The sequence below is a fragment of the Anopheles arabiensis genome, chromosome X, assembly GCF_016920715.1.
Source record: "Anopheles arabiensis isolate DONGOLA chromosome X, AaraD3, whole genome shotgun sequence".
NCBI classification, from domain to species: domain Eukaryota; kingdom Metazoa; phylum Arthropoda; class Insecta; order Diptera; family Culicidae; genus Anopheles; species Anopheles arabiensis.
The window spans coordinates 14,037,331-14,063,734 of NC_053519.1; the positions used below are offsets into that span (position 1 = coordinate 14,037,331).

The 26,404-nt window shown below is 46.9% G+C and overlaps 2 protein-coding genes across 7 annotated transcripts in view; one reads left to right on the top strand and one right to left on the bottom strand.

Annotated features, from left to right (window-relative positions):
- The window catches only part of LOC120905492 (glutamine-dependent NAD(+) synthetase), a 42,770-nt gene that overhangs the window by 4,241 nt on the left and 12,125 nt on the right, over positions 1 to 26,404 (top strand). Inside the window, exon 2 of one of the 2 annotated variants that reach the window (XM_040316325.1) lies at positions 19,230 to 19,267. The gene's annotated coding sequence lies outside the window, so the exon portion shown is untranslated. Of the gene's footprint in view, positions 1 to 19,229; positions 19,268 to 21,299; positions 21,479 to 26,404 lie in introns of those variants that run through there. The other variant, XM_040316326.1, reaches the window with a different exon arrangement.
- LOC120905491 (cytosolic carboxypeptidase 2-like) overlaps positions 1 to 26,404 on the bottom strand; it is a 37,430-nt gene that overhangs the window by 3,554 nt on the left and 7,472 nt on the right. For 2 of the 5 annotated variants that reach the window (XM_040316321.1, XM_040316319.1), the window contains exons 2-13: positions 17,546 to 17,727; positions 10,524 to 10,676; positions 8,879 to 9,687; positions 6,759 to 6,908; positions 6,309 to 6,615; positions 6,131 to 6,235; positions 5,894 to 6,069; positions 5,662 to 5,824; positions 5,436 to 5,594; positions 5,297 to 5,365; positions 783 to 1,016; positions 189 to 607 (exon numbers count right to left, since the gene is read on the bottom strand). In XM_040316321.1, coding sequence (XP_040172255.1) covers positions 189 to 607; positions 783 to 1,016; positions 5,297 to 5,365; positions 5,436 to 5,594; positions 5,662 to 5,824; positions 5,894 to 6,069; positions 6,131 to 6,235; positions 6,309 to 6,615; positions 6,759 to 6,908; positions 8,879 to 9,687; positions 10,524 to 10,676; positions 17,546 to 17,727 — 2,926 coding nt within the window. The remainder of the gene's footprint in view (positions 1 to 188; positions 608 to 782; positions 1,017 to 5,296; positions 5,366 to 5,435; positions 5,595 to 5,661; positions 5,825 to 5,893; positions 6,070 to 6,130; positions 6,236 to 6,308; positions 6,616 to 6,758; positions 6,909 to 8,878; positions 9,688 to 10,523; positions 10,677 to 17,545; positions 17,728 to 26,404) is intronic. The other 3 variants (XM_040316320.1, XM_040316323.1, XM_040316322.1) reach the window with 3 other exon arrangements.

The window sequence follows — 26,404 nt, forward strand, 5'->3', positions numbered from 1 at the left end:
CACGTATTCACTAAGATAGTATACTATTTTAATAGACAACAAACTCGGCTACTAATAGTCATACGCTACGGCTAACAGTGGAACAGAAAAACAAGACATTGTGGAACTAGTTCTGCGGTACTGCCTCGTTCTTCAACACTAAAAAAAGTTCCGCTGGAATGAATGAACAAAATCAAGAGTTAGCTTACCGTTCGCTGCCGCTCGATCGCTGCCAGACCCGCTCCTTCCCGAGCACCGGCGGAAACTCCTTGATGATGCTCATCACCATCTTGCTCTGCTCGTCCTCGTCCTCCGACTGGTACCGGTTCGCCGCCGATCGCACGATCAGCTCCGGCGGCATGAGGTATTGCGTTTCGCAGCCGAGCAGCGTCAGCTTGCGTATGTTGTCGGTCCGGCGGGGCCGGTTGCGCCGCCGGAACGTGCGCTTGACCGTGTTCTCGGTGTCGGAGGCGGCCGCCGGCGGCAGCAGCAGCTCGTCCTCGGACGTGTACTCGAAGAAGTCGCTCGCCGGCTCGGTGGTGGGGATGTCCAGCACGATCCGCTGCACGCTGTGCGATTTGCGCCGGTAGGTCGGCGGTCGGGCCAGCGGGACGGACTGTTTCTTGCTCTGCAAACCGACGGGTAGGTGGTTAGAACATGGCAAAACAGACTCGATCCTCAGACAAACACAAAGCTCTACTGTACAAAGGTTTCTGGACATAAACATAGATCCACGAGGGGGAGAAAAACAAAGATCCACACTAGTCTGTACAGCTCAAAAGTGCCGTCCGTCCGGCTATTACCTTCTTGTTGCCCTTAAGCTTCTGCGGCAGCACCGGCGAGGACGGGGGCACCTTCAGCGTGGAACAGCACGGACCCTCCAGCTCGGCCATGCTGTCCTTTCCTTCGTCCTCCGAGCTGCTGCTGCTCGTGTCGCCCTCGTCGCTCGAGTAGTCCGACAGCGGTATGTTGAGCGGCTCCTCCGCGCTCGAGCCTTCCTTCGACAGGCGTGTGAGAATTTTCATGCGCAGCTTTTCCTGTATGTGTTTGATTGTGGGGGGGGTTTGGTTTGGGATGTTATCGTCACGAATGGTTTGAACTGGTGAACCGGGAAATACATGTTTGGTACGCTACAGGTGCAAACCTATGTTCAAACTAAGTTTGGATCCGATCGTATGCAATGCAACGTTGGTACATTGAAGTAGTGCGCACGTGTAGTGCATTGGTGGATCAAAGTGGAACCAACTTTAACGAACATGTTGATGGATTTATCGGTACACCTGAAGAACAGCCGTTACTTTAGCTGTAACGTTACTTTTGAGAAGCGTTACGTACCAAATTCAATTGCCAAGTCGTGTTCTTACTTCACTTTTGTCATTGAATGGAATAATCACAAAAAGTTAAATCAATGGGAATTACAGGGTTTTACAATTGATTGTACCCTTCCTGCATATTTTTTTTAAATTGTCGCTATTGATTTTTTTACCAGCAGCATATAATTTGGGTTGAGCGCTATAGATTTTTGAAAAGGTGCAATTGATTTCAGCAGGTCCCTGCTTGACAGCCTAAGAGCGTCGCGTTTATAACATCCGGTGTGACAGATCGACTTGAATAATAATCTGTGGATAATATTTAATTTCATCCGCCAATTCGTTTAAATCACTTGTTTTACTACTATATATCATCCACAAAGTCAGATATATTTTATCTGATAGGTTTTCGGTGCTATTGTTTTGATTTTATTAATGCACAATACAACACAAAAGCACTTAACGGCTGAATTGAAATTTGCAGTAGTGGACCCACAGGCATAACCTAACCGAAAGCTAGATTGGGCAAGTTTTTCAGAGTGACCATATGTGGTTCTATCGATTTTCGATCGAATATCGGTTTACAATTCAGCGCACTATAACTCAATTTTTCTAACCAAAAATCAAATGTTTTTCTAAGTATTCAGCGTTTAACGTAAAATTAGAATTTAATAAATTTTGTGAGTGAATAAAAAGTTGTTTTTACCGAAAATTACCGAATTCGCTTTAGATTTCCTACCGATAACCTCTAAAAACAATCTGGTCACTCCGCGCCAGCAATCGGCCTGCTGAAATCAATTGCTCCTAGTGAATAATCCATTGCTCGTAATCAAAAATAGAGGATGCTAGTCAAGAATCTATTGCGACTATTCAAAAAAGTATGCTGCTAGTCTAAACTCAATTGGAAAACCCTGTAATGCAACAGGAGTTACGCGTTACACCAACGTAACGTTCTTCAGATCTACCGATGTATACAACACCTTTGCATGTATCGACCCAGGGGTCGAGCTCAGAGCTACTTAGTATCCAAGCACACTCAATCTACTTACTCTACCTACTAAACCACACAGCGTCCTCTACATTCAAAATAGTGCTAAATACAAGCGTACAAACAGAATAAAATCAAAACACAAACTCATAAAAATACTTTCTACCCGTGTGTCGGCACCGGAGGGAGCGAGATGTTATTATTAAAAGACGCGTTGGGGGGTTTTTTTTTAACATTCCGCACAAAGGAGTCGTAACAGTAAAAAAATCTATTTAAATCGCTCGTTCCTCCTCCTTTCCGGACGGAAGCGCTGGAAGCTGTATGCTGGATCGGCGCCGCTTCACCACCACCACCTTGCGCTTGACGGTTTTCGGTTTGCCCGCTGCCGCCTTCCGGTCCGCCTTGCGCTGTGCCTCCAGCTCCTCGGGCGTCCGGGGCACCGGTATGGAGCGGAAGTGCTGGAACCGGCGCTCGATCGCCTCATCGCACGGGGGCGGCAGATCCGGCCGGTAGAGATTCAGCACGAACCACAGACACTGGCGCACCTTACGCCGGTATGTACGCTAACGGGTGTTGAAGGTGAGCCCGAAAACGGTGCGTGGTGTATGTGTTCGTGGTTGTAAGCGTGTATGTTTTGGACACGACATTAAGAGAACGTTAGTATCACGAACCATCAAGTAAGGGCGGCAAACGTATGGAGGGAAAGAAGAAGAGAAAAGGCTAGTCACGGTGTCGAGGTGTTTCCGTGAGGAGGCGTTTCAGTAGGAATTTTTGGGTTGCGGAATGGCTGTCCGTGGCCTGTGCGTGTTTCTTCTGGAATTGTATCGTCCTGCTTGCCCTCTGGTGACACCTCTAGTAACTATTGTTAACATACTAAGAACGTTCTAACAGCCCTGTGTCAATCAACCCTTATCCTAAGGTGTTAGTGAAACGTAACGTAGTGTAACGCAACGTAACGCAGCGCAACGTAACGAAAAGTAACGTAACGTAACATAAAGTAACGTGTCGTAACTCAAAGTAACGTAACGTGACGAAACGTAACGTAACGCTTCCTGTGTCACGGCCAGAACCAATTGCGCCAGTTGAACAGGAACGGCTTTTCGGGCTTCTCGCGCAGCGGATAGTAGCTGCAGGGGCGGGTGACGCTCAGCTTCCGCCGTTTCTCTAACCGTTCAAGATCCTCCTGCTTGCGTTCCTCCCGCTGGGCCTCCATCTCGTCGGCAGTGCGCGGCACGGGAATGCGCGTGAACTGTCGCAGCTTCATGTTGATCGCGCCCTCGGACGGCGGCGATCCGTCCGGATTGTGGAGGTGCAGTATGTACCAGAGATACTTCCGAACCAGCTGCCGATAGCCACGCTGTTGTCGTTGGGCAGGATGGGTACACGTCGGCGTGTGTTATGGGTGTTGGAGTGTGTCAGCACGCAGGGGTTGTTGTTTTTTATTTGGTTGGTTGGTTGGGTATTGTTGGAGAGTAAAGAGTAGTTTTTCGTTGAGAGGTTTGTGTTCTGAGGGGTGGTGTTTATGTGAGACATCAACACAGTATGAACACAGATGCATACATACATACAGATAAATTCCACATACAGCTTTGTTACGCAGACAGAAGTCGGGCCATCGGGACCCAAGTATAACAGTAAAAACAACAAAATGAAAAAGGAAACGAAACATGGAATGGTGCGCAACAATCTGCAACAAAAGCACACATCACAGCTGAACCCAAACTACGACTACTAAACTCTTTACCTTCAACACAGAAGGCAACAGTATGAGTGGGTGTTTTTGCTGTTGTTGCGATAAATACTTTAAAAAATAGTGCACAACGCTAGTACAGTTGTCAAACGCTGTGGTTGTATTTTACGATTGTTCTTGGTTTGCTTTTTTTAAGGTGTGCCTAAGGTGGCCTGCCACGCACACTCACAACTACATACAACACGCATATACACACAATGATACTTAACTACGCGAATAATTGCAATGGCGATAACGTGAGATATGGGAGATGGGATTACGAGTGGAGAACATGTTGGATTTCTAAAAGACTACAGAGAGAGAAAAGACGCAAATGTGTCGTGCTCTATGAGTCATTTGAATCTTCAATGAAATCGGGAATCAAACATTCAAATCTGAATCTCGGGAGCTAGGCAACTTCCAGGATTATGAATATCATTAAGAATTAAGAATCATGAACCGATCCGATACATACAAACCGATTCCAATTGGACAACTCAACTTCAAGTTACTCGTTTGGAGGCATAGAATACGCTTCAAAAGTTCATTATTATTAAGAACATCAGATCCTAAGGAGTTACTTCAGGAGTCATGACATGAAAAGGAAAAATTAAGCCTGAGGTGAGGTCTTAATCAACGCGTAGGTCTTAACACCTTGAACACAGTTCAAGAGTAGTCAAGGACTCGTTAGTTCTTAGAAGACCATGAATCTTTGAACGAATGCAAAATTTTTGATATTCATGATTCTTTGGGGATACCTGAACAATCGTGTTAGAAAATCAGATTCATTGATTTGATTGAATGATTCATCCAGCTTTTTGACTCTGAATGTCAGATACAACACTTTTGCGTTCAAAGTTACCACTAAGGTGTACTATTTACTAATTGGAGGTTTGGGGATAGGTGTACTAAACAGGACAGATTAAACAGAGTGCGCTTCTGTACGTGTGTGAGTGTCTACAAGATGGTGAGCAACTAGCGAAGATAATACGTAGGTGTGTGAGGGAAATAAAACAGAGCGGAGAGAAAGCTTGGGAAGAGCGCGACGCCACCCTGAGCACCGCATGCCAACCAATGGGATGAGAGGTCCCGGCCTTGTGTGCGTGACGTGGTGTTTGGTGCGTTCGGTTGGCGTCGTCGTTGGCAGGGGTAGCTAACGAGGGCGTTTGCGAACTGGTTTCAGCTTTCATTGAGCCACCAGAAGCTTTCCTGCTGCTCTGTGCGCTGCGCCTTCCGCAGCCTTTTCTCCCTCTTGCGTATCTTCTTAATGCGTCTTAGGTAATAATTTACTTTGATTGGATTATCGTCGTAATAGTCCATCAGCGTCTCGCAGTACGCCCGTCCGATGTGCTCGTAATCCTGCGGGTGGAGATTATGGGATGAGCGTTAGGCCAAAGGGGAGCTACGTAACGTTATGTAATCTGCTTACCGCAGTGGAAAAGTGGGTACCGGCGCGGCCTCCCATCGTGCTGCCACCGAAGGACGCCTCCAGCGTGTAGCTATTGGTGACGCCCAGCACCCACACGACGATCCGGCCGGTGCCTTCCTTGTTCTTCTGCACCTTAAACTTGCAGTTCTCGAACGAAAACTAGAAGCAAGAGAAGTGTGCGTATGAAAAAAAAGGACCAAATCCTTTCCGCCAATTTCGCCTGTACCTTGTCTGCCACATTCTTGTGCAGCATCAGCGGGAAGACTTGCTCCAGCAGGCGTCGGTCCGGGTGCCGCTTGAGGTTCTCGCACCCATAAATGAACACGTTGTGTTTGCGCGAGTGCGCATGCATATCGCAGTACATCGCGACTCCGCAATCCTCCATCAGTCTGTAACGCAACGGGTAGGGTGAGCGTTAGAAGCGTACGGCAAGTGCACAGAGTCTACACGCTACCTACCTTCTTATCATTGCCTTCGTGTTCCAGATCGAGGGATAGGTTTCGCGTATCACCGTGCGATACTGGCGATTGAGATCGCGCCCAGTCAGCGAGCTGCGGGTGTTGCCCACAATGACGCCGTCCGGGTTGAGCATCGGCACCAGCTTGAAGATGAACTTGTGCCGTAGCTTCTTTGCCTGCGATAGAAGTGAGAGGCTGTTGGGACCGTAACGCTAACGAGCACGACCCCATACTTACCACGTACGAATCGCCGGTAATGAAGTCCATCAGACCCTTCATCATCCAGGAGGACGGGCTCTCACCCGGATGAACACGTGCGGTGATAATGACTGCTTTCTTTTTCTGCGTGCGAGAAACAAGACGTTCGAGATGTTAGGATCTTCCGCGCGGTATCCTTCCCAGGTCTGGTCGCTACCTTTTGATTGTCGTCTTCGTGCGTGGTCGGCGCGGTGACGGTGAGATAGTAGACGTTGTTGCCGGCGAGCGACCGGCAGAGCAGCCGCAGCTTGCAGAACTTCGACTTGACCGGGTTGCGCTGGATGCACATCAGATAGTCCTGCAGGTCGGAGTAGGTGTACGGGTAGCTGTGGGCGAAGTAGACCGTATCGCCGTCGTACTTGAACTCGATGTTGAACGACAGCGTGAACGAGCTGGTGCCGATGTACTCGTCCTCGTCGTCGTCGGCCGGCCGGTGATGGTAGTGGCTGTAATTGTATCCATTGCTGCAGGGGTAGGGGAAGAGATAGCAAATGGAAGACATCCCGCCGCGCAGCGTGACGTGAGACTAGGACGAACTTCTTATACGACGACGACGACTACTACTACTACTACGTGGGCCCAAATAGCCGCGTGACAATTGTCATACCTGTTGTCCTCGTTTCGGAAGTAGGCAATGTTGTCGCCGCACCGTCTCCAACCGACCTGATTGCATTCCGCATCCATCGTCGAGTACATCAGCGGCCGCATGCCCTCCTTGTAGAGGCTGTCCGGTTTCGTTAGATTGATGATGGAGAATCTGTGAAAGGAGAAGGAAACGTTACTCCAACTACAACTACGAAACAAACACACACAGACAGCAAAGAGAGAGAGAGAGGGAGTGAGAGGAAGAGAGAGAGGGAGAGAGAGAGGGAGAGAGAGAGAGAGAGAGAGAGAGAGAGAGAGAGAGAGAGAGAGAGAGAGAGAGAGAGAGAGAGAGAGAGAGAGAGAGACGCACACACAAACAAGGTTCTTTGACCTCACTGATGATGCTCCAAGAAAACCTTAGCCAGCAGAATGGTGCAAGCAGCTGTTGACCGAAGCTGTTGAAGTTGTTGCAACATACACGACCGAATCGCGGCAACATTGTCCCCACCCGCGCACACCCTTGCGGCCTTGTGACCGCCTGTTTCGAATTATTTTTATCGCGTTCCGGATCCCGGAATAAACGGCGAGAAAGAGGTTCCGCGTGGGGTTGGGGACCACCGGAGCGCAACAACCAACAGTTGTGCCGTCTTAATTGGTTACCCTGGGTCCTCGGGACCTGTATTTCATATTTGTTTTACTGCCGGTCTAAAACTGTCCCATTTGGCGAGCGTAGTGCACCAACCGACGAGCGAACCGACCAACTTGAGCGGGGAGAGAGAGAGAAAAATATAGTTTGCTTTTTCCTCGGAAGCGTCAACACTGTGTCGACAGCTGGAAGAAGCGCTCCCATGGGGGGGATGGTCGTTGTGCATCGGGCGTGTTCTTTTTTTATTGCTTCCTCGAACACGTTCGACACGGTGCTTTGTGTTTATCGGATGACATGGGTTGTTGGATAAATAATGACCCGCACTGTAGTTGTCTCGCCAACTTCCAGTTGCTGTGGAAGATCTTTGGAGCGTGCGAGCGGAAGATAACACTGGGAGCGTGAGTTTGAGGTTAGGTCATCTAGATATTTATAAAAGCAAAGGTCGTCATTGTTGTAGCGTACCTTCCCGAAAATGTTTGAAGTATGATTGGAGAGATATTTGGGTCCTCCGGTATATCCGCATGATCGTTCCAAAATGTCTCTCATGCAAAACCCTGTAATATCGTAGCAGCATCCAAGATGTTCTGCGCTATTTCTAGTGCATGCTTCAACCGTACCAACAACTTCCCCAGAACTACAGCCAAACCGTTTGATTCCGTTTCGGAAACATTCAAATCGGCCGCCTTGCGCGAAATAGTAAACCGCTATTCTTGGCCAAATAGTACCCTGCGTGTGCATCCAAAGTAAGCAGGGCCATTAATTGGTTTGCGTGGACTTGCAAGGTCCACGCGTTGAAGATTCGTTGGTTGTTTGTAAGCGCTGCTGTTGTGTTTGCTGGCGCCGTTGCTTCCCGTTCGGAAGAGTCGGAACAGATCGTGGAGCACCCGGAGCAGTACCCGCGCGTGTGGAGCAACGCCCGGTCGTTAAGCATAATAATCGGCTCATTTCGCACGGCCCCGCTCGTCCTGCCTCAAGCCAGCTGGGCCCACAAGTGCGAACGCAGTTTGATCATTCGCGTTCACGGTGTGTGTCACGACGACGGGCCCAGTAAAGGCGTTGGAAAATTCGGTGTATATTTATACATCGAACAAAGGGGGATGGGAGCGAAAATATCACCCAAAAACCACAAGGTTCAGTAATTAATGGCGAGATTTTGGGACCATTTAGTGTTCTGTGTGTGTGTGCGCGCGCGCGTGTGTGTGAAAGATGTATGGAAACGGCGAAATCGAAAATATCGTCCAAACGGTGGTGTCTTTTTGGTTTGTTGGTTTTGTTGCAGATCTTGTTGGATCTTGCGCGTGGGTCGTCAAAATGATGAGCGCGCGTGCTCGTAAACCCGAAACCCGGATCGGACATCGACACCGTATGCTCCGGGCCGACGTCGTGTTGCACACGGCACAGCAACTGTGTTCTTATGTCTCTCATCCTCCCTGCAGTATGTCTGCGATTGGAGTTGCTAGGAGCGTTAGCTAGGACGACAAGAAGTGGTCACTCACCTGTACACTACCTTCGCCTTGGTGTTCTTCACCTGAAAGTAGAACCACTGCGTGTGCCGGTTGGTGTACATGTCCGGCCGCAGGTAGAGCTCGTAGTAGGTCGGCGTGATCTTGATCGCGCGCCCGAGATTGCCGCTCTCGAACCGGGACTCGAACACGAGATCGTCCGGATCGAGCGGCGTCGGATGGGCGGCCGGCTGGGCCTTCGAGCCGCCGACCGTCGAGCGGCTAAACTGCGGACAGAGATCGGGTGTGCGATTAGTGGTGGTCTTGGTCATGCTGGCCGGTACCGCAGGCGACGACCCCGTCTGTTCGCCGTCGGAGTCATCCGACTCGTCACTGTTGTTGTTGTTGTTGTTGTTGTCGTTGTTGGTGCTGCTGGTACTATCCACGTGTCGGAGTGGTTGGCAACCGTCACGATCACTGTCGGGACTGCTGCTCACTGCCTCCCTGTCACACACTGCGCTACTCTCGACCTGCTGCTGGACATTCCCTTCGCTCGATGCGCCGCCTGCCGACGCCTGTTTGCGCAAATGCATTGCGACAAGCTCCCGATCGGGTGTCGGTGACTCCTCCACCACCTGATGGACGGTCTGATTCTCCTCGTCGTACGGCAGGATCTCGCCCGCATCGTTCATCTCCTCGTACGAGTAGTCCCGGTCGACGTACTCGCTCGCCTCCCACTGCAGCAGGGTGCGCTGGAGCCGCCGGCGAAGCTGCCGAAGATGCCGAAGCACCGACCCGCCACCCTTCCCCGGGCACGGTACGGGTTCGGGGTCGGGCTGCGTTACCTCCTCATCCACCGGCAACTGTGTGGCGCCACACGCGGCAAAAGGAACGAACACGGAACCGGGACAGGGAGGGAAAAAACAATGAAAGGGGTAGGAGGGGAGGAAGGGGGTGGGGATGAAGGTACATGAAAGTAGCACAGACCATAGAAAGAATATAAAAAAATATGAGCATGGAAGAAACAGAAAAAGTGCGCCACAGAAATCCAGTTAATGAGCTTCCAGTCCACGCTCGCTCTCCAAACTGCTCGGGAAGGACTCAAAGCTGCAGCTAAAGAGTGGGCCGGTAGAGGGGTTAGCAATGAGGCGGGGGGGGGGGGGCATTTTGCTCTGCAGTATTAGAGATGTGCGTCATCGTGTTCTTTTGCAGCCGCAGTAAAGGGTTTTACGCTTCTAAACGGGACAACAACGTGTTGTGCATTGGGGTGTCTGGCGTTGCTTTGCTTGATGTAGTACACGCACTGAGATGAGATGAGTGCCCCTAGGCGGGCAGTACGAGAGCATCCGCTTTGCATCGGTTGGTGAAATAGCACACGTATGGACGACTTCATCCCATTGCCGAGTTATGGCGACGAGATTACTCGACTCCTTGCCTGGAGTTTGGTTTTGCATGTCCTTGTACATGGGACTCGTTTTTTTTTACAGTCGCCTGCGGGGAAAAGCGAAGCTCGATGGTCGATGGCGAGATGAGGCAGCCACACAACAACAACACCAACAACAACAACACCAACAACAACAACAACTGCGACAACACAAACAAACACGCACAAGCGGCACAGCATGTGTTAAGTTATCTAGAACCGCGCACGGTGGTGGAATTAGGCGGGTTAGCGCGAGCCAGGAGCGGAAGTACTTACGTAGTGCACGGCGCTGGTCGGGTTGTAGTTGTACACGATGATGCCATTCTCTTCGCCTACCGGGCGCGGTTGCAGCTCCTTGCCGGTCGGCTGGTAGTACGGTTCCGGCGTTTCCGGTGCGTCGTCCAGGTGATACACGCGCTCCTCAAGCACCTGAGCGAGAGAAAAAGAGAGAGAGTGCAATAATGAGTGATGCTTTCACGGAGGCGGCTTAAAGCAGCCTTTTTGTTTCCTACTCTTGATTTGGAGCGACTTGGAATGGTTCTTACAATTGAAATGAAGTTAAAATTGCTCTGTTTTATGCCTGCCTCCTTAGATTGTGCACTTGCGTTGGAAGTGACAGGCAAATAGAAGGAATACAACATTATTACTTCAGGTTTTGGGTCATTACAACAAACATTGACACAACCTACTGTATGTGTGTATCACTTAATGCTTGGAGTTTCATAACTTTCCAATGATTGGGAGATATTCTTCTTCTATTTGGCGTAACGTCCTACGCGGACATGCCGTACTATACAGGCTTTCGAGACTTAATTCATTACCACGTAGCCGGATAGTCAATCCTTGCTACGGGGGGATGGTCCATTCTGGGTTTGAACCCATGACGGGCATGTTATTGGGTTGTTCGAGCTGACGACTGTACCACGGGACCCCCCCCCCAGGGATATTGGGAGATATTCTGGATTTGAAATTTGTTGGCTAGGACACTGTCTAGGATTTAGGCTCTAGGTTTAGGCCTCTTTCGGCGAAGCTGACAGGCAAGGAACTTTAAATGCCTATTTCTGCTTTTCCACATCTACTTTATTCCCTGAAACCTTTGATAATTCCATTTCAAAAAGCGAAGAATGCGAAGAATCACTTCCTCACCGGCTCCATACATCCCAAGTGGATCGTCACATGAAACTTCAACACTTGGAGACTGGATTTCGCCAAGAATTGGATTTTATTTGTCACATGGGGGATATCATGTGTTGGAATGCTCGACACATTTGCACGGTTAAGATGTTAAGAAGATGTTAAACACCAAGATAACAACTAGATGTTGAGGTTCCTGGAGTAGCTAGATGCAATTGTTTGGCAGATCCCAACGTAACTAGCTGTCGAACTAAGAATTAACATCGCAACGTTTAAATTCTCTTCCACTTGGGTGTTTTAGTGATCGTTTTTCATATTTGCTCAATGAGTCAACTTCTCTTGATGAGAATGAATCGTACAAAAACGTCACCAGAAATTCGTTGAAAGCTAACCGGGACAAAATGGATGCATACATCCTTGAAAAAACGTAAAAGTAGGATTGGAACTTACGCAATCAAATTGGAAAAAGATTTATCACTGAGCACCCGATGTGGCCGTGGAACGCAATAAAGCTTCTACCACGTCGTGCGTAGGCGTTACTGTGAATACGCGTAAATTATTCTCAAAAACGCAAAAAACCTCGTTTTTGACGCCTCACTTTGGAATTACTCGACCTTTCGCTGGCGTCCAAAAGTCGATAGCATCCCATTAAGCATGGAGTCGGTCGGTGTTCTGCCACGTACCCATTACTCCTTGTTACCGTGACCCCTCCCCCCCCGCACAGCAAGACGTTAATTACAATGTATGTGACATTTGCTAGCTCATATCGGCTGCCGGGTAACCCGCCACCGCTTGCCGCATCGAGCAAGCAATTAAAAGCTTCTCCGCACAAAACCACCAGCGCTTAGCAACAGCCGGTGTGGCGCCCCGGGGGGGGGGGGGGACGAACATAAATTTAATGGCGCTCGCTCAGGGCTGGGTTGACCACCGAGAAGAGGATAAAAGGTTAATCAATGCCGGCGACCGGGAGCGCCCACCGCTTGCGTGGCACTTAGCGAAAAGGGATATTTATTCATCATAAAAGCAAAGCAAACGGGGGAAAACGGAAAGAAAATCAAATCGATCCCCCTCCCCAACCTCAAATTGGGACGAAAATCCACCCCCAGCAAAGGGAAGGGGGGGGGGCTGGGAATGGGTGTCTAAATTTAGCAGCACCGGTGTGGCTCCTGTGTCGTGGTGGGCGAGGATTCGAATAACAAACAGGAGTCATTGTACCTTAGGTTTCGAAGCACAACATAAAAAAAAAAAAAAAACAAAGTGAAAAGCCATCCTAGATTGGCAACATACTCTGACAGAGAGAGTGAGGACATGGTGAAGGGGATGGTGAGGTGGATTGGAGAGAACAAAGCCCGTTTTTTGTTGTTGTTCTTGTTATTCGACTTTCTTTCGCGCGACTAACCAACTAAGCAGCGAAAGCAGCGCGGTGGCGGCGAAATGGGGTTCCGGCCTGCCAGGGCCGCGCCTGGGTGTGCTGAAAATTCATTGCACGAACGCGGTGGTACCTCCTGAATAACTTCATCAGGACGCGGCTGAAACGCGGGAGGGGGAGGAGGCGAAGGTATCGATGGCGGAATTTCGGTACAATTCCACTTGCGTGCTTCCGCTTGATTGGTGAACCCTACCCTCTCCTCACTTGGGTGACGTAACGCTGGGAGCGAGCTGGTTTTGGGGCTTTGGAAAATGGGCAGCAGGGAGGGGACTACTTCCCAATTGAAAGAGTACGGTGGTAAAATGCCGGCTGCATCGATCTGATGGGTTTTGTTTGATTGGCTGCTTTGCGGGGGAAGAAAATTTTCGCTAGTGGGACAAAAAAAAACACACACACACACTCACTCAAAAAAACAAACGAGGCAAACAATATGTTAGCAAACAAGGGAAAAAATGCAAAAAAAAAACAAACACACACGCGAGAATTCGCGTTATTTTGGAGCTGCTTTCATAAAAAAAACAATGTGAAAAAAAAACAAACTTCCCACATACCAAAACAGCAAAAAAAACACAAACGACCAGAGCGTTGGGTAAAGAAATTAATTTCCCTTCACTGCCAGACGAACAAGCCCAAACACCACACGGGCTCTCGTGCCCTCGGCACCTCCCCCGGGCGGGCACACGTCATCGCCATCGGACTTGCTTTGCGTCCTGCAGAGAACATGTTGTTTGTGTGTGTGTGTGTGTGTGTGTTTGTTATTCGCAACTCTGCCTTTGATCTTCACAATTCCGCCTAATACTGAAGTCACTTCACCGCGTAGTGTCCACCCCAAACACACCCACACACACACACACGCCACATATGAAACTACCCACTACCCACTAGCAAAGCAAAGGTAGCACACATTCAGTACACACACCCGTATATATCACCCGCACCTTTCGCCGGATGCGCGCTGGTGAGCCAACACGGGCAAGGACGGTAAACAAAACTAAAAACCAGAAAAAATATACAGAAAGAAAGAAGGCAAAGTTTCAAGGCTTCTCGGTGCTTCAAAATTTCGTTCCGAAATTCGCTCCCCCCCCACACACACACACGCACACCCTGCCATGAACCAATTAACATCATCTACACACCGTGGTGCCGTGACCAGGAGCCACTTGTGAAGCGCGGGCAACTTTCGGGAGCGGCAGGCTTTTCTCCCTGCAATCAACTCGCGCAAACACACTTGTCAAAACGCACTCAAAGAGGGGGGAGGGGGGAGGGGGTGGAAGCAATCCAATACATAAGCAACAACAACAAAAACAACAAAAACCTTGAAAACTTTTTTCTTTGGTTAGGCGGTGTGTGAAGGGAGAAGCGGTGGAATAATAAAAAAGGACTGCTAAATTTAGTGTCTAGCCAGCTGTCCCTCTGATTGTGTGTGTGTGTGTGCTTTTCAGGGTAGGGAGGTGGGAAGGTGGTGCGAGTGATCGGAAATGGAAGCTAATTGCCATACCGCACATTCTCCGCACCCGCAGCCCGCGCACCGGGGCCCACCTTCACCCTTAATTTTGAATCTTGATTGGGCGCCAGCTTTTTCGTTCGCAACTTTTCCGTTGAGTAATATTTTTCGATTAATGGTAATTAAAACAGCCCAACAAAAAAAAAAGAAATATACAAAGAACGAACGAACGAACGCCAACGCCATCACTTCAACACCTGGTGCCTTTAATTTGCGATTCGTAAAAGGTTTGCCCGCGGTGCGGTTTGGGGATTGGGAGGGTACGGCCGGCCGGTTGCCAAATGAAATTCATTAATCGAGTGTACCAATCTTTGAAACATGCTATTGCTGGAACCTTTTTGTGTGTGTGTGTGTGTGTGTGTGTGTGTGTGTGTGTGTGTGTCTGTTGATTTTGTCCTTATTTTCGGTTTACTTTCTTCCAGTTTGTGGAAAAATCTAGTCTCAGACCGTGTTCGGGGGTGGGATTTTTCACTTGAAGACGCCTCACACATATACACTCCGCGCCCTTTGCTTTCCAGCATTTGATTTCATCGATGCCGGTGAAGCACGTACTGTTTGCCGCTCTTTCAGACCCATTCCCCCCCCCGCCTCTTCCCATTCACCCCAACCGTGGCGCAAACGCATAAACAACCGGGCGCCTCCATCGGGTGCTGAACATTTCCAGCCTCGAACAGCCGTTTGAGGGCCTCGCTGTTTGATGTTGATTCCTGGTGAATGTTTGCGTTCGGTTGGTGTTTCTTTTTTTTCGCGTTGCAAAAACATATTCGGGGAAGAACATACTGGGGAAGAGGGAGAACGCCGTTCCATCACTCCCCGTCCGTCGTTGGAAGGGTAAAAAGTTCAAACACACGGACTAGGGGATGTACGGGAAAGGGTCAATGTTCTACATTAGCAGCGGGCTGTAGGCGTCGGTGTGTTCGTGTGAGTGGAATGGGAATAGAGCGCTAGCTTTTCATCACTCGAAAATTGATTCCGATTGGGGGGTTTCAGGGTTGTCTAAATGTTTCTGGCAAATTATTATAAAAAAATGAGATGAATTTTTGAAACAATACGCCAGTGGGATTTGGCATGCCAGTTTACACAGGTTTTTGCTCATGACTTTGGCTGACAAAACTCCCATTAAATTGTCTTGTAATTAAACATTTTCAAATCAAAGCACAAACAATTTACAATAGCTTATTATTAGCTATCTACTATCTACTACTAAGCTGCACGTGGATTATTAAATCGTGTGTTATAGGGGAAGGTAGGTAAAGACGGACACTGCGGGTAAGATAGACACTTCTCACAAAATCATGAAAATACCTTTTTTTTCGAAAAAAGAAAAATTAACAATGCAGCATCCTAACTTAAAGTTAAACAAAACATTTGACAACATTTTTGGCATACAGGGTTTCCCACGATTTATTGGTCAATTCCCATGATTTTTTGGTTCGTTCTCACGATTTTTTGATCGTATCCTATAGATTTTTGGTTCGTTCCCATAATTTATTGGTATTTTCCGATTGGATATCAATACAATTGGAAAAAACGGCTGGGAAACGGCCAAAAAATCGTGGGAACGCACCAAAAAAATATGTAAACCCACCAAAAATTGATGGGAACCAACCAAAAAATCATGGGAAATGCTGTAATATATGCAAAATTGTTTAAATTCACGAAAAAAGAAATCAATCGTGTGCACCCTTGTGGATATGGATTTGACTACTGCGGATCTTAAGCTCTACAACTTGTATTGTTATATTTCTGGAAGTTTTATTTCATGAATGAGTTGTCGTGCTCATTAATGAAAAAAACTGGCGAAAGAATGAGAATGAAAATAATACAATACATTGTTTTTTGGTGGTTTAAACATTCTGACACCAAAGCGGAAAAGACGGACAGTTTTAAATAAAGATATTCCGAAGCTATAAACCAAGCAGCAACTAGCGAGAGTATTGAAATAAGCGTGAAATGAAACACCGGTTGATAATAATTATTAACAACCGATTCGCACAGAAGGTGTTGTTCCCTGTAATTGCCGACAGAGGGCGACGCGGTCAATGCTTAGTGTGAGCAACGTCCAACACTGATCGGGCCGAGTACTCCCGAAGGCTCACGATCGGGGCTACGGGAGAGAAGAAAGTTCACTTTTTCGCCTTAGCTCGAGACACGTGACGGATTTTTTAGCGTCTCCTAATAAAATTCTAACTCAACAGATGCGGCATTGTTACGACATCGTTCAGGAATAGATGGTGGAAAATGGCTTAAATTATTAACAAGTCCCTCAAAAAGTACTGGGGTCGTGGACTTTTCGCGCAGTAATTTCCTAAAAGGAAGTTCTAGACTATTGTTCTGTAACAGCTGGAGCAACGTCAGCTGTTAGTGCGCGATATTTCAATAATGCTTTAGATGCTGCATTCTACGATATATTACAAGCGCCGCTTACAATTCCCAAATTCATGACTGAGCGAACCGTCGTTCCAATTGGCCTAGAATTGGTTTATATACGTACCAGAATGTGGAAACCAATAGGATATGTTAAAATACTATAAATCTCTTCATTTTCCAACGTTTTTAAAGGTGTCTATATTACCCTTCATGGTGTCCATCTTTCCCATAGCAGGTGTCCGTCTTACCCGAACATTTCAAAACTGCACGAAAAAAATCATGTTTTTCATTCATAAAAAAACGCAAAAATCGATGGAAACATAAAAGATTCAACACATTTTCTGATAAAACATGAGTGTAAGGTACAGGGTTTCCCACGATTTATTGGTTAGTTTTCATCAATTGTTGGTGGGTTCCCATACTTTTTGGGGGCGTTCCCACGAGTTTTTGGCCGATTCCCACGAGTTTTTGACCGATTCCCATAATGTTTTGGTTCAATTCTATTTGACATCCAATCGGAAAATACCAATAAATTATGGGGAAGAACCAAAAATCTATGGGATACGATAAAAAAATCGTGGGAACGCACCAAAAAATTATGAGAACTGACCAATAAATCGTAGGAAACCCTGTAAAGTATGCACATTTTCATGGTCGTGTTGCACTTACATATTCCTAGATTTTTACCATTTCCCTTAACGTGTCCGTCTTTACCTACAAATTCCCTCAAAATTACTTTCTGTCGTCCCTGGTGAGGCTTAGTTTGACACTCCCGATAATAAGCTGGCTGTTTTTTTGCTTTCGTTCCTTGTTAATTTCATTTTGGTTATTTTTTTGTTTGCTAATGCTTTGTTCACCCACCTGACACTCGATGGGCCATCGGGGGGCCTGCTGGGGGCAATCATAGTCTCGTTCCTTCGGCAGTGCGAACAGTTCCCGCGGCTCCTTCAGGCGTGCGATCGGGCGTAGCGTTTTCGAGTCGGTGTTCACCTCGAGCTGATGCGTTTTGAGGCTGTTCGACAGAAAGCTGCCCAAGTAGCCGGCTGCATGCGCATTCCCGGGCCCGGACGGTTGTGGAAAGCGAGAAACAGCACGGCACACAAGCGCAGCAAGTGGAAGAAGAAGAGAGGGAGGAATTGGAAGGAAGAAAAAAAAAGGATACAAGAATTAGAGTGAATTGCTTTTTATTTTGGTTTGTTTAAGCGCAAATAGCTTTATTTGAGAGTTATTGCACCGAACGAAGGGAGCGGGCTTACGGCGGGAATAAAGGACGAGCCCGAAAAGGGACAACGAGTAGCGCGGTTGAATGGAGATAATAATGAAGAAGAAGAAGGAGAAGAAAAAACGACCGGGCGAAATAAAAACCTCTTTGTGGGTAAAAATAAATCTTCCCACTGGCGATGCGATTCTTTCATAAGCTTTTCTGTGTACTTCTGTGTGTGTGTGTGTGCATGAGTAAGCCACTCGCGTTAAGAAACGATACACCGCCAAAGGGCTCTGCTGGGTCGGCACGAAACCAGTTGGCGCGAGAGGAGGTTGGCCAAAGTACGTTACGTACGTAGGCAAAAGTGCCAAAGACATGGGCGCTGATGATGTTGGGCTCCTCCTTCGCTTCCGTGTCCTTGATGAAATGAACGCGAAATCTCATCGATAGGAAAAAGGGCCACACGTACACACACAGCCACGGAGACACGGTGAGGGCGAAACGTGCCATCGGAACGAGGCCAACAAGGCACTTGTGTGCAGAAAGCCGGGCGAAAGGTTGATGAGGTTACCTTCTGCACCCGTCCGCCCACTCACAGTCTGATTAAACATTCATAAGGCCCTAATGAGCTTGCGATTTTTTTGTGTTGCTGCCGCCGCTACTGTACTTGTTATTATTATTATTATTATTTCGTTACGAACACACAAACCCCCATTCCCTCGGATTTCGCGAGGTAAGAACTTATTCGCCGGTCTTTGTCGATGAAAACGGAACGGAAAGCTCATTTTCTTGAGATTTGCGGTGCTTGTACGCTTTCGCTGATCCGCCTTTTGCCACCGCACCATGATTCTACCTTCTCGGGAGGAAGCAGATGAGATTTTCCCTTTTTTTTTGTGTGTGAGTGTGTGCAATGTGACTCAGTGGTATTGGGGGTATATTAATCATAAGAGGATGGGGTAGAGTTTTTTTTTGGTTTGTGGGGAAAGAGTACATTCATTTCATTCCACAAATCTGCCCCCAAAATCCTATCTCATTCTTAGCTGCTTGCATTCTGCCGATAAATGAATGTTCTTTTCCGTTGGATGGATCGTGATGTGCGCCATTGGCAGGAGGGATCTATCTCCAGCACGGTGACATTCGTTCTCGTGCCGCAAACGCAACCAATCTTGCTTCGTTGATTAATTATGATACTGCTCTCTGACTCATCAATCTGATGTTCTGACAGTTAAATGGTTCAAGTTCGTTGAATCGTTCGTGTATTGATTCGAGCCGTTTTTTATTCCCACGGTGATGTTCTAATTTTTACTAACTGAAGTCTCTTTTGTGCTTATTTTATTCTAGGTTTTGGACGCTTCGGCAGCAGGCCTAGGGATAAGTGAGTAAGTATCCTTTTTTTGTGTTTTTTTTTTGCACTTGCACAGACAGTAACTCATTTAAAAGTTCGCCCTACTCCACGCGCCCAAGTAACAAAGCCAAGGCGGTGGCTTTGATTTTTCCGCTTTTATTAAAACAGCTCTGCAAAGTAAAGTCGGCCGTTGAAAAGGTTTCCTGCACACTTCAACATAAACGTGATGGATTGCTTGGTCAAAACGGTTCAAGAAATGTTCTTTTTAAACATCTTTTTTTTTTAGTCCTTCGAGCCGGATTTTTCGCTGTTTTGCGCTTTCTTGTCGCGAAAAATTGTGTTTTAGTTTGTTTTTTTTCTTCTCTTGACAATTGATTCATTCGTTCGAAACAGTTTGAACAGTGCTGACGCTGTTTTGCTTCCCATTCCAGGGCCCAATGTTCGGGTAGCATGTACCCAAGCTGCTCACCGCTAAAGAGCAGCATCATTAATTTTCACCCCAATCCCATTCTTTCCCATCTGGGGGGGAGTTTGAGGAGAGTGGCAGATGGAAAGAGAAAACAAACATAGTGCACCTGATGCGTGCAAATATCAAAAACGCCCACACACACACACACACACACACATTGGTACACAACAACACATAATGCTACGTGTGTGTGTGCGTGATCTTACAGCGTCGCCAGGCGGACGTTTGGTAAAGACAACGTAAACATACCGCACCGCGCACCGTGTCGTCGCCACCGCACCCTGAACGCGACATACTATCGCGATTGGCACGGGTCTTTTTTTGCGTTTGGTGCACGATCCACCTCGGCAACCCCCCCTTCACCATAGCCCCCCCCCCCCTGTTAGCTGCCAAGCGAAACAACTGCGAACGATCAGCTGTTTAGGCCGCTGGCGTTGATGATGATGATGGCATCAGAGCAGCCGCAATCGCCACGGGTACGATCCTCGCAGGTTTTTGGTGTCGTTGCTGTTGCAAGATGCACTTGTTTTTTTTTTGTCGCTATCCTACCCCACTGTTTACGTGCGTGTGTTTGTGCAGGCCAGCGGCATTTATTTTGTAAATACAAAACAAACAAGCGGCGCGAGTATTTTTCCCCCTTTTTTGTCGGAAGCAGCATTTAATTTGATCTTTTGTGCTGATCTTAGGGCGAATTGGGCCGCGGGAACATGAAGGGTTTTTCCTTTCTACGATCGACCTTACTGCCCCTTACCGGTGCTGCTGGTAGCGTACGGAATGATTGTTGTGATCGTTGCGGTCGGCTTGGCGAGGTTTCGCGGCGAGGTTGATTGTTGACACTAATTAACTAATTAGCCAGGAATGTGCCCAACATTCGGAACACACACTGACTTGCACGCACCCACACACATACACACTCACACACACACACACACCCCTCACGCATACACACGCACGCACACGCACACTCACTCACAGTTCCGAAATGATCGACGGTGAAAGGCAGGCGACACTAGACAACAAACCCCCGAAGTACGGTCAAGACTTCTGTCTAATGAGGGGTGGGTGGGCTGGCCCGCGAAAAAAAGCGCGTTCTGCGTTCGTACGTCCACTGACGAGCGTCTTCACCGTGCGACTAAATGTGCCAAGCGAACGGCTGGCCGGCCTGGCTTGGCTGGCTGGCTGGTTGGTTGGTTGGTTGCCTTCGGACTGTATGGGAATGTGCACGCGGTTCCCCCAATCTCCAACAGGACCTCGCTGCACCTGTCTTTCGCTCTCTCTCTCTATCTCTCTCTTTCTGCCTCAAAAATACTCTCCCAACCCCTCCTGGTAGGCAGATGCGCTTTTCTATGTGTCTGTTCACTCACTCACTCACTCTCTCTCTCTCTCTCTCTCTCGTTCGCTTCTTCTCAGACTCGGGGGGAAAAGTCTTCCAATGTATGTCATCGTATGAGGCGCGCGCACAAAGGAGCAGCGGGAAAGTGTACGAAAGCGAGAGAGAGATAGAGTGATAGAGGGAGATGCAAAGCATAGTGAACGCGCTCGCTTTTTTGCGCTTCGTGCTGCTCACAGTCCGTACGCGCTTCACGCAAAGCAGCAGCAGCAGCACCCGGCTGCCCGAACGAGGAAGCGGTTCGTTTCGTGTCGTGCACCATGGGCTCACCGGTGGACAGGAGTTAATTTTGCAATCGTTTGCGGGAAGGTTTTACCGTGTGGGCGCTGTGTGGTTGGTGTTCGGTGGTTTGCATCGCTCGTGCGCTAGTGCATCGGTTCGTAAAGGTGGTTTTCGATTCGTGAGCAAATTTCTGAACGGCGTTTGTTTGTGTCAAGTTTGTAAAATTTCATCTCCCTATATACTGCGATCTTACATCATCTTTAACCTATATTACCATCTATCCTGGTTGGCCATACATTGTATACGAGAATTTACATTTTTCTAGTGGAAAACCGCAATTTTACTTTATTTTATGATTTTATGATAATAATAGTTGTTTTTTTTTTTGTTATAACATTATGACTTATAACTTTAAGTTACATACAATTAAACGTATGTTAAATTTTACAGAAGCACTTAAATCTTACAAAATTTTACGTAATTTCTGAAACTATTTCTGAACTTATTGAAATTAAGTTAAGAAGTGAATAATTTTATTGATAGAATTTAAAATAAAACAATTTGCTTTAAAATTAAACAATGGCTTTAAAATGTATAAAATTTCATCATTTTTTTGCAAAAAAAAAATCAATTTACACAGTTTTTGTATGGTTTATGAGATGTGAAATTGTTATAAATCTGCTTAAATACCTAGTAAAATTGTCATGATTCCTACAAGAGTCAAAAACTGATGACTTACAGACAAAAATAGGTGCGTTAGAGTCAAAAATTGATGCCTTAAAGGCAAAAATTGATGCGCACTATCAAAAATTGATGCCTTAAAGCCAAAATTAGGTGGCAACGACTGTATGTCGGTTGTACTGTTATATTTTGACATGAATATTTCAAGAAGAGTCTTCCCATGATGGTTGCTTTCAACATTATCTCTCTTAATTATAGATACTATAATATCTATAATATCTAATATCGAGTTGTAGGTTTGCATTTCTCCAGTGTCAATGATGTGTTTTATCGCCACAGTTGAAGTGTCTAGCAAAATATGAAGCGCAAAACCATGATAAGCCCGTAATTGAAATTGACACTTGACGTGCACATGGTCGCATTGATCCTTCGGCTTATCTGCATCTCACTGCTGTTATCAGCTTCTGCTTGGGAAGTTCAATCTTACTATCTGTACTGTAGTCAATAAGAATCATATTGGGTTAGTCTAGGGGGGTATCCAAACTTTTCCCTTTGCGATAAATAACTTTGGATTTTTGAGTTACCCGCAGCTAATGCGTGAACGTTAAATCACGTTTGTTAAAGAAAATATTAACTGAATGTATCATGTAGTATCGAATTCATATTAGTTAACCTAGATTTTTGTGTTTAAAACTTAAATTTTAAAAAATTGATTGTTTATTATAAAATATGTATCAATTTGTTTTGACCTTTACAAAAAACCATCACGGGCCGTAGTTTGGAGACCCCTGGAGATAGTCAATGAATGAAATAAATTAAATTAAATAAAAGAAAAACTATTTTTGAACCCATCTGCACCCACTGTGCAGATCGTTTTCTCTCTTTCTCCCTCTTGCGCTGATCCAATTTGAAGCAAATAAACTACCAAGCAGAACCGCAGCAGTACAGCTCCTCGATGAGACAAGCAATTGGCGTATGATATACGATACACACTCCACGAATACCCAAAACGAGGTGGGCGTGAGAAACAACATGGCGCGGGGAGAGGGCAGATTTATGTAGGTGGGTACGTACGTACGTTGGATCGTATGGCAGCGACCCGAGTGTGTGAGGGCAACACATCTCGCGTCCATCATCCCCGGGGGGCAAGCCAAACTCCCGTGTAAAAAGCTGACCGAAAAATGGTCGATGGAAAACAAATGTCACTTGGCAGCTGGTGCAGGCCGCTTATTTTTGCCCCTTGCAATGCGGCGCCACCCCTCGTTTTGGTCCAGTTCAAACAGGTTGTTTGTGCACCGGTGAGGAGGGCAAGATCAAACTGGGAATCGACGGGAGAGTTTTGGCAAGCACAAATGCTCGGGTGATGCGCTCTGGAGCGAAGACACCGAACACCCGCAGCAAAGTACGTCCTCCAGGGGGTTTGTTTTTCCTTTTGCTTTGTTTTTTTTTTTGCCTACGCATCATTTGATTTCCTCAAACCGGACCTTGGCAGGGGTGGTAGTGACAGGTTTTGTGTTTTTGTGCTTCCGCATAATATCTGGTGATGTCGTCAGATCTCGCAACGCATAAAAAAGGAAAGCTTCAACAAGATCAAACAGATCCAATGTTGATTTGTCCTCCTTTGAAACTGGAGCTGGATGGAAATGGCTTTTCTGTGTCGTATCGTTCTCTCCTGTATTTCCCGCCCATAGAAGCAGGTGCACGACCATACTCATTTCATGCTGTCACATGCAGCGCGAAACAAACAGGTCGTCCATCCGTGGAAGCTCTGAAGAATGGTTATCGTGTAAACTTATTTCATTACTGACTTGCTCGCCTTATCTTATTGGAGCAAACATCAAAGGGGTTGAAGTATGAAGCATTCCAGAGGAGTAAATAACCTCTCCGTAGCAAAAAAAAGTCCAATGTCGCCACACAGTTCGCTTCATGCCATTCTTTTGTGGAAGAAAATCCCCCCAAAAAAAGAAGATACTCGTGTTTTTAAATATATCTGCTCATTGCTGGTCGCCCGGTTTCTTCGTACGGAAAAATGGAAAACAATCTTCGGGCTATCCTGCTACTCTCTCTCTCTCTCTCTCTCTCTCTCTCTCTCTCTCTCTCTCTCTCTCCTCCTCTCCTCTATCTCTGTCCTTAGCCGTAAGATTTTCGCCAAAGGTGCGCCAAATTGCCGATTCCTATCCGTGTAACTTTTCTGTTTATTTTTCGGCTCCTCAGAAACGAACGAGAGAAACAAAACACAGTTATGGTCAGGCGTGTGTCTTACTGAATGTTGCCGCGTCGCGCAGCCGGGCTTGTTTATATGTCACACACATGTCACCGACACTGTTTCCAATCTTGGAACGTCCCATATCTTGGTTACACGCGGGACGTGGCGTACGCGTTCAACCCGGGTGGCGATTGATTTTCATCCATTGGCAGTTGGCGTAATTTCCTGGTGTGCAAAAAACGTCCCTCCAAACGCCGTGTGTGCGTTGGGTCGTTGTAAATAAGTCGACCCAGGTGGTGGGTGGTGCTAGAAAGATGGTTTGGGTCGAGCGAGCGCTCTAATTGATCTGGCACACCCGGGAAGACAACTATCCGCCGCGCGCGAAAGCGAAAGCCCTTAGCAGAATGGCATTGAAGGGCTGCCCAAGTATTAATAGCTCACACGCCGTTACGTTACGTTCTTTGTCTCTTTATCGGTGGGCGAATGATAGCGCTTCCTGCACGTGATTGGCGACCAGCGATCGATGATTTGGGGCTGCCTTTCGATCGCGCAATCCACTGTCGCCGACCGCGGTCGTCGTCGATGCACAACGCTTCTTTGCCGGGGTGCAAGAATGTGACATCGTATCATCACGCAACACCATTACGTGGGCGGAACGGTTACGGTGAGGTGTGTTACGGGTAGCTTCAGTCTCGGGATGACGTATGCACATATGATGGGGGCTAGTGCTTGGCTTGGATGCTTGGCTATAGTACGCAAGTGTTGACTGCAAACTGTCACTGAACGCTCTTTTGAAGGTCGATCAGCGTTCGGCCGTGTGCAAGAGAAAGTGGGGAGTGTGTGGGTGTGTGTTTGTGCTATTACTAATGCGAACGATCAGCTGGTGGTCGGGTCGATGTCGCCGTTTCTCAGCTGATCGGAATTCTGCCACGCGGATATATCGAGCGGTTCTGCGTCGTGTTACCAGCAATGATTCTGAGGAGCTGAAAATACTTTCTGCCTTGAAAGCTTTCCATCGGGGGAAGACAGCAAGCTCGGATCTTGTTTGAACCTTAGATTGAGTCAGTAAGAAGTAACAATATTAAGACATTCAGCAGTAATGGAATATCTAAAATACCAGGAAGATCCTTTATACCTGTTTGATCAGAGCTTGAAGCGTTACAGATGACACCAGACCTGTTCGCGCCACGGACATTGGTTTGAATTGGATATACTTTGACCATCTGCAGTGAGATGCTGTCCAATTATTTCCAATCATTTGATGTCTCAATCTCCTTTTTTTTGCAACATCTACTACTTCCAGTAGACTACCTCAACTAGGGAAAGAGCAGGAATACTGGCTAAGAAGCGTAAAACAATAACCCGTCAAGATAATGATAGACTCCTTGGTGCCGGTTACAGGGTTTTCGATGATATTATTGACATTGACTCTTTCAACGAGATATTGAACTGTTCGGAAACATGCGTTGACATGTTCGGCGATACTATTGAGCTCTCGTTTGTTTTGTTTACACCCTGTGCCGAAGCGTGTAATTTTTCGTTCTTAGATGTCCTAAAATTTGCAAATAGCCATTCCCAAAGCTTTTTTAATAGATTTATTAGTTAAAACCAGCATATTTTTTCTTTAAAACCGTTTGTTTACCTTCTGATGGGAAAGATCCAAGCTGCAGTCCAAGGGGTACGAAAGTGACAGCTCTATAGTATCGCCGAACATGTCAACGCCTGCTGTCGAACAATTCAATAACTCGCTGTAAGAGAATTATATGCTCGAAAGAATCAACAACTCGTTGAACATGTCAATAATATCATTGAAAACTCTGTACTCGTGGTACTATATTCATTATTATCTTTAAACTTGAACGAGATAATACTGCAAGCGAAATACAGAATCTTCATGGTGTGTAAGATGATCCAGAACCCTTTGAGACACCATTTTTTATGTAATAATTTGAAAGAGTTTGATACATAGGTGAATAAACAGTAACATATCACCTCTGAGCCTATCGGTCCTGTTGGGACATTGGGATAGAGACCTTTAGCTGATAAAATCAAGAATATTGATCGATTGTGCACCTTGGGTTTTGCCGAGAAGATATCAAGATTGTACTCCAAGACTCTTGAAACCCAACCGTTGTTTCCTCAAAACACGTTAAGAAGTTCAAAACACCAACTCCATAATAAAACAGATGGACCCTTGAGTGTC